Raw genomic sequence first — 8,013 nt, forward strand, 5'->3', positions numbered from 1 at the left:
GTATTAAGGAGGAACATGAGTAACTTTCTTACACAGAATTTAGGGGGCTAAGTGTTGCAATATCAAACCAGGATGTCTGGCATTTTCAAGATGGATACGAACAACTTGTGGTACAGATCTTGTCTCCCAAGACTAACTTCCAAAAATGCAGATGAAACTGTGGAAGAAAATTTTGAGGGCTTTCACCATTCTCTCTAAGTACTTGTGCAGGAATATGTTTCTCTTTTTAAACTGTGTTTAAGTGACATCATTAGGTGAAAATCAAGAAATGCAAAAGATAAGGCTCTGAGAGGGCAGCATTAATCACAAATACTCAATGATTAAAAGAGATCCAGATTATCTTAAAGATCTTATTACTTAACATAAACCTGTAATATGAGTCTAGGATTCAGGTTATTTAGAGATTGAGTGAAAGTATTCTTGTAGTTGAAGGCCAGGGTAGTAAACACATCTTTCCAGAGAGCTTTGTGAATAAAATCTCAAGAATAGTCAGGTTGAGACTCTAATCTTCATGCCTTCCACATTACCTCAAGTTGCAAAGAATGAATTTGGAGCAAGGCTCAGCCAGAATTTTTTTAAGCCTTACAGGCTGTTGTAAATAAATTTCAGCTGGAGCTGCCTACAGTGGCCCACCTCAGTATGCAGAGAGGAAAAATGTTGCTTAAATCCAGGCTTAATACATGAGAGAATGATCACATGAGACATGCTGTCTGTCCCACCACATCTTCACCCCTATCCTGCCTTTAGTGTGAGACAGAACTTCCAGTCCTGGGACAAAATGGATGGAATTTTTCCAGTAGGTTGTTTTGGCTCTGAAATTAAGGTTTAAGATTCCTTTTCTATATGCAAGAAGAGTAATATATAGGAAAACTGAACTATCAAGTGCATCTTTCCATCCTCTGTTCTTCAAATACAACCTTTACTAAATTTCATAAAATGTCCGTGACAGCAATAATGAATCCTCATGCTCCTAGTCCTGCCCCCATTCTGCCTCATGCACATGTAGGAGCTCAGAACAAAGAATTCAATGCCTTGTCCACCAACAAGTCTGTTACAGATATCTCAAGAGAGAATATTTTTGTGACAGCTATTTTTATTTTTTTATTTCTGTACATATTTAAATTGCCTATATATTTGTAAAAATATACCTTTAGAAATTTATACTAAGATATGAATATATAATTGAAGCTGAGCATATATTGAAGCTTTGTGAATCACAGATACTTGGCACATGTGAGACAGACAGGACTTAGGCACATAACAATGCAGTTCTATGCTTAGCTGTGATTAGACAGCAGTGAAAGGTTTGGTATAGGCATGGATGTTTGACTGAGATTCTCTGTATTCTCTCTGTTCTCTGCATTTGATTAAATGCTGATTAATTCTTGCTTCCTCCCTGTGAGCACTAATCGCATTACCCAGAAGCTACTTATGCATGTATTTGACAAGGTGATTGTTTGTATCAGGTTGACATTATGATACAGATGTGTCTGTTTTAACTATTACTAAATTGCTGGTTTCATTTTCACTTATCAAAGATCAAATGTGGGACTCTCCCTATGACAGAATAATCACATCCATTTATGCTAGATAGCATTAATGATTGACATCTGAAGATCATCACTGATGATGAAGAAGGCAAAGTTTTACTCTCATTACTCCACAGATCATAGAATGATAAGATAGTCTGGGGCTGGAAGGGACCTTAAGGATGATTTAGTTTCAAACCCCCCTTCTATATGCAGGGATACCTTGCACCAGATTGGGTTGTTCAGAGACATGCTCAAAACCTATCCTTGAACACTTCCATTGATGGGGCATCCACAGCTGCTCTGGGAAACCTGTGCGTGCCTCACCACCCTCACAGTCAAGAATTTCTTCCTAATATCTAATCTAAATCTACCCACTTTTGCTTGAAAGTCATTCCCTCTTGTCCTATCACTACTTGCCCATGTTAGAATTCTGTCTCCAGCGTTCTTTAGGGTCCTCTTCTTGCTGGATGAGGGCGTGCAGGCCCCAGGGCAGGCAGCAGTGCCTGGCTCCCAGCACTGCCTGCTGACATCTCCCAGAAAAACACCAGATGTTACATCACAGCCTCTTTGGGAAGTTCACCGCCACTCCACTCTCTGCAGCTGTGTACCACCAACTCCACAAAACACACAGACCAGGGAACATGGCTAATGCAGGAAGCATGTGTGTGTTTGGGTGTGGAGGAGCCAACCATGTTACAGACAGGGTGGCCAAGCAGTGAAGTGCAAGCCCAAAAAGCCGAGTGTGCCCAAGCAGTGTCACCCTTCCTGTACAAAGTGCAGTGAAACAAAGATGCAACACAGTCCACTCTGGCCACGTCAGCCACAACAACACCCTCTGACAGGCTCCATGCCTTTCTATCTATGAGATCTACTGATGTTCTGGGGTGACAGTGACAAGTGCAGTTGTGGTGGCCAGCGTGCCTGGCCAGGGGCATATTGCAATTGAGGCAGAGAAGGATGCTCCCACTCTCAATCACACAGGTCATTCTCCATGCCATTCTATGGCAGAAAACCAGGAGGAAAAAAATTTCTTTTAGGTGCAGCACTCAATCAAACCAGAGCAACAACCAGCAGTTTGTGCCTGTGCAACTGGCTCCTCAATCTCCCCTTCTCTCCATTTCCCACACTTACTCTCTCCTCTCATCTTCCTTGACTCCTCCCTTTCCCTGCCCTTGTCTCCTCCCAACTGAAGAGCCAACCCCTGTGATTTTTTTCCCCCCAAGTTTGGCCCGCCTGTCAACAGGTTTGGTGTTGCAAGTGCTGATTGCTGGCTCACCTTGGCCTTCCGTGGCATTACTGATGTGGTTTCCTGGCTCCTGCTGTTCCTGCCACGTTCCTCTCCCCAGAATGACCGCAACTCTTCCTTCGAGTATCTGTGAAGTGTGACCACCTTGCACATCACTCCCCATTAGCTACACATGATATTTGGCTCTTCCTTAGGGCACTGTGACTCCTGTCAGGAGGCAGGAATTTTGGTTGGCATACCCAGGAGTTTCCCAGGGCTCTCCCATGAGCCCGGGTGTACACCTCACCCAAATAACAAGCTTGTGTGCCCTAATGCTGCATCACCCCCCAGAAATGCCTCTGAGTGGCCTTGTTTTTTCCTATCCCCTTGCTAGCCTTGCTTGATTGTGCCACTTTCCTCCATCCCATTGTGGCTCAGAGCACTCTCCTCTCTGGCCACGCTCAGTTGCAGCCCTTGGGAGAAACTCGGTCCCTTTGTGCCCCAGTGGTTCATTTTGCAGGTGCCGAGCATGGAAGTCTATCCCTTGCCCAGGGGGTGGAATTGGAGCAAAAACATGGTTAACGGTGAACACAGGTAACTTTATTTCAACAACTAAGTCAACTTCACTGTTTGCCTGCAGGCAGAAGAAGGATGTGGGCAGGACAGAGCAGGTTTTTGACACTGAGGCTGCCTTGGGATCAGCAGGCATTGTTCCAGCAGGAAACAGTTGTGGTGCGCTGCAGCCTGCACTGGATCCTGTCTGTCCTGCTGCTCAAGAAGCACTTCCATATGGGCTTGCAGCCATCTCCGCCAGCATCCAATTGTAGAAGTACTGAGTGGAGGTGTAGATTCCGGGCTGCTTTGGTCTTGCACAGCCTCTTCCCCAGCTGGTCACTCCAACAACCCAGTAGTAGTCAGCGATGTTGTCCTTGCACATGAGAGGACCACCGCTGTCCCCCTGCAGTGGAGCAGAGAGGATTAAGGTCATGTTGGGTGGCCCCAGTCAGCACTGGGGCTGTCTCCTTCTCTCTCACAGCTGAGCTGGATTCCCAGCAGAGCAAGGTGCCAGGGATGTATTCACAGCACACCAAGGTGCTGGAGCATCCAGAACCTTGACTGTGAGTGGGTTGGGGTCCTGCAAGCTAGGGCTCTCTCTCATGTCTGCACAGTGATTCTGGATGTGCAAAGGATGGATGTTGCAGGATTGGCATCTGGACCCCAGGCCTGCCAAGAGGACTGGATGGACTTTCGGGGCAGAGTGACAGACTTCTGGGACAATGGGGGCAGTGAGCAAGGACACGTGGATGGAGAATGGGAGGGCAGCCCCAACAGCAGCGTGGATGTGTGGCTGGGAGAGTGACTGACTGGCCGGTCAAGGCCCACCCGGGGCTGTGTTTGGGCAGTGCTGACCGGGCTGCCTGTGCTGCTGGGGGCCGAGTGGCTCATCACACACTCCTTCCTACCTGGCAGGTGTCGATGATGCCCTGTGGATAACCAGCACACAGGTTGGAGCTGTGGATTTTCCCCGCATACCACTGGCTGCTGTTGCAGAGCTTGAGATCGATGAGGTGGACCTGGGCCTCCTGCAGGAGATCGCTTGTTCTTGAAGCTGTGAGCACAGAAAGGAATGAGCACTCAGCAGCTCCTTGACATTTCTCCTGCCCTGCCTGAGGCTGATTCCCATTGCTAGGGCTTGGTTTGGCCTCTGGAGAGGCACTGGAGTGCTGTGTCCCTGCTGTGTGACTTTGGGTGCAAGCCAGGCCCATTAGTCCAGAGGCATCCGTCCTGCAGTGGGACTCTGGCTTTGGCCTCTGCTGTCAGGAAGCCCAACCTGTCTCCCCAGGGTGCTGAGACTGCCCTCAGAGCCCGAGTCCTTCTTGGGAACTCACCCCTTGCAGTGGTGGCACCCCAGCCAGCGACAAAGCAGTAGAACAGATCTGACACTATCAGTGTCGGGTCGGGCACACAGGCCAGCTGGATGTAGGGGCTGCACTGGACAGGATGGTCCAGTTCCAGCAAGGCAATGTCGTTCTTCATGGTGTCTTTATTATAGTATTGGTGAAGGCGCAGCTGCTTAATGTAGCGGACTTGTGCCCCAGGGCCTGGTTGAGTCAACTGGGTGGCCCCGATCACCACGTACACCAGGCTGATGTTGCTGGAAGGCAGAAGCAGAGAAAGGGGTGAGAGGGAGCAGAGCCATGCACTGCAGCAGCCCAGCACTTCAGTGCTATGGGGCACAGACTGCCCTAGTCTGCCTTGGGCTGTGGGAATGGTGAGCTGGGGCTGCTAAGAAGCAGTGGCATGAGACCAGCCTTCTCCTGAGCCCAGTCTCTCAGCTGGGCTCACTGCAAGCAAAGGGAATGGGAGTAAGACGTGGTGCTGGTGACAGGGCACCTGCTGGTGTTGTAAGGATACCCCCATTCCCTGCTCCTCCTTACGTGACAGAGTCAAAGCAGTGGGCTGCCGTGAGGACCCATTGCGGGTGGACGAGGGACCCTCCGCACAAATGCCCCGTGTCTGGTATCCACTCATGCTGGAGGCTGACGAGCCAGGGCCAGGATGCTTCGTGGGCACCTGTGCCACCCACGACACGTGTCATGCCATAGTAGCCATATTGATAAGCGCTGGCGCCGTAGTCATAACCGATGGCTCGGAGCCCACACATCGATCTGTAAGCAGAAAGTCATTACTGTGCTGCTCTGTGCTGCTGCTCAGGCTGAAGCTCAGCCGTCTGCCCTCCCCACCAGCATGGACAGCAGGCCCTTGGAGCCCACGGGGTGTGTGTCTGTCTGTGTCAGCACCTGGCTGCTGGCAAGGAACTGAAGCTCCCCCATGGGTTTTGGGAAGCTGGGGAATAGCCACAGGGGACAACGGGCCTGCTCCCATGGCCCCTCCTAAGCATCGCCCAAGCTCCCTCCCACAGCGTGGGGCCACTTACCCGCAGTTGTCCCATGTGCCATGCACAAGCCCACACGTGGCCAGCAGGACAAGGAGGCAGAGCCAACTCATGGCTGCCAGAGGCACGTGTCAGCTGCAAGAAGTGAGGGCTCCTCGCACCAGCACAGCCACAGACGCAGTGCCCGCAGCAGCCGCGTTGCCCGTGAAGGCCTCGTCCCCAGGGCTGATGTCACAGCATGGTGGGTTCTGTGTTCTGGGCATGAGGATGGAGGCAGGAGCAACACAGAATTATAGAACCATAGAATGGTTTGGGCTGGTAGGGTCCTTCCGGATCATGTAGTTCTGACCCCCGTGATGCAGGTGGGGAGGGATTCCTTGCACTAGGCCAGGTTGTTCAAGGCCTGGCTCCAAACCTGTCCTGGAAGCCTTCTGGGCAGAGGGCATCTGCAGCTGCTCTGGGCAATCTGTGCCAGTACTGCACCACCCTCACACTCAAGAATTTCTTCCTTATATGTGAATTAAACTCACCATCAGACATTTTGAAGCCATTCCCCCTCCTCCTATCAATACTAGCTCTTGGAAGAATTCCATCTCCAGATTTCTTTGATGCCTCTTCTTGCAGGATGAGGCTTTGAAGACCCTGGGGTAGGCAGCTGTTGCGGAACATTCTGGGCAGGCAGCTCAGTGTGCAGCTGTAGATTGAGTGCTGGGTGGCAGGAGCTCAAGACAAGAGCCTGTGAACTGCCAACTCTTTGCACAGTGAAGGACACGGGGACCCGTGGTGCCAGCCAGGTGAATGGACATTGAGAGACACAGCAGGAGCCAATAGTTCAGGAGGGAGAACTGAGATTTTGGTGTGCTTAGACTGTGAGAGGATAAAAGCTCAGTGGTTCCTTTGATACGGTTCCCTCCTTGGAGGCACCAGTTTGAGCTACTTCTATGTTACTGCATCATGAATAAATGGCTTTATGGAATGGGACATCTCTAACTCTGCTAAGAAAACCTGGGAGCCAATCACTACAGAAGCCTGGTCTCACTGTGTGAGAGTGGGGTGTGTAGGGAATCAAATGGGGCACCCACTGGCTCACTGGAACTGCACATGACTCCTCAATGGTCCAACATTCCTCACCAATTTGCCATCCCAGATGGGAGCCTTGGTCACTACCTCGGGAGCCTCCCTTCTCTAAACATGCAGCTGATGGCAGCAGGGAAGTAGGGCTGGAATCTTTGGAGCAGGGAGGATCCAAAGGGTGAGCGTTAAAATTCCCTGAGCAGATTCTGCATGCATTATAAGGGTGGATTTGTCTCTCCATTGGTGTGGCATTTTGTGCAGATTTGGTGAAATTATTGGTAGTGGGTCAAGAACGGGTGCGTAGCCCGGTCGGAGTAAGGCACACATGGAGGAGCTGTGTAGGCCCCTGTAAGGTGCAAGGTGACGGGGTTCGAGTCTCTCGTATGACACAGAAGGGTTGTGGAGACCTGCATGGGGAGAGACTTGTGTCCCTCAGGCCGAGCAGGGCATGTGGAGTCTCTCGTACAGTGCAAGGGGAGGTAGGGTCCCTTGGCACATACAGAAAGGGAGCTGAAGTGCCTTTCTAGCATGTAAAAAGGGGTTTCAAGTCCCTCGTTCTCTTTGACATGATGGGAATTATCCCTGGCATAGATAAGGGGACATTTTTGACCAAGGTTGTGCAAAACTGGGAGAAGTTGTTATGTAGAGCAGAATTTTGGAAAGACCGTGCAATAACAATGTGCCAGGGGGACTGGCCAGCTAGAACCTGGTCTGCTAACTACTCAGGATAATGACCAACACCAAACTTTCACAACACACTTGCACTTAGTGTCTTTGTAGAGCAGGCAGCCCCTCACATCAGGAAATACTTTAAGAAGCATTTGCCAGGCTGGTAGGGACCAGTAGAGGTGTGGGACAGTTGGTCTCAGCGCAGCTCATATTTATTAAAACTAAGGGAAGAGTGCCACCCACCACGAGACAGGACCCTATTGCCCTGGGAGCCAAGAAAAGTATCCAGAAACAGAGAGACCAAAGTCAACCTTCGCTTGCCTTCACCTGGAAAAGGCAGCAACTGCCTCAGACATGTCAACACCGAGGCTTTACTGGATCCACTACCAATTCCACTTTTTTTTTGTTCATAAAATGTAACGGGTTGATTTTAATGGTCTAAAATTACAGGGCAAATTTGTGCAGTAATTAGATGACTTGTTAATTATTAGGTTGCGATAAGAAGTTTCTTTCCCATCCTGTGAGGATTATGTGCAGCATGCAGTCAAACCAGAGCAACAACCAGCAGTTTGTGCCTGTGCAACTGGCTCCTCAATCTCCCCTTCTCTCCATTTCCC

The 8,013-nt window shown here is 50.0% G+C and overlaps 1 protein-coding gene across 1 annotated transcript; it reads right to left on the bottom strand.

Annotated features, from left to right (window-relative positions):
* Window positions 1–3,404: 3,404 nt before the first annotated feature.
* Window positions 3,405–5,906, bottom strand: LOC103762554 (acrosin-like). Its single transcript, XM_018085051.3, has 5 exons — window positions 5,696–5,906; window positions 5,196–5,426; window positions 4,647–4,912; window positions 4,221–4,366; window positions 3,405–3,715 (listed from the first exon to the last, which is right to left on the bottom strand). The coding sequence occupies exons 1-5, from the start codon at window positions 5,764–5,766 to the stop codon at window positions 3,530–3,532; spliced, it is 900 nt and encodes a 299-aa protein (XP_017940540.2). The 5' UTR covers window positions 5,767–5,906; the 3' UTR covers window positions 3,405–3,529.
* Window positions 5,907–8,013: the final 2,107 nt, after the last annotated feature.

Source organism: Manacus vitellinus, unplaced genomic scaffold, assembly GCF_001715985.3.
Source record: "Manacus vitellinus isolate BGI_N305 unplaced genomic scaffold, ASM171598v3 scaffold_8_pilon, whole genome shotgun sequence".
Taxonomy (NCBI): domain Eukaryota; kingdom Metazoa; phylum Chordata; class Aves; order Passeriformes; family Pipridae; genus Manacus; species Manacus vitellinus.

Bases quoted from the DNA above. Each gene is read 5' to 3' on its own strand.
- LOC103762554 (XM_018085051.3), bottom strand. From the start codon at position 5,766: ATGAGTTGGCTCTGCCTCCTTGTCCTGCTGGCCACGTGTGGGCTTGTG. The intron at 5,427-5,695 runs GTAAGTGGCCCC...TTCTGCTTACAG, and splicing joins GGCACATGGGACAACTGCGG to ATCGATGTGTGGGCTCCGAG. The intron at 4,367-4,646 runs GTGAGTTCCCAA...CTGTGCTCACAG, and splicing joins GGGTGCCACCACTGCAAGGG to CTTCAAGAACAAGCGATCTC.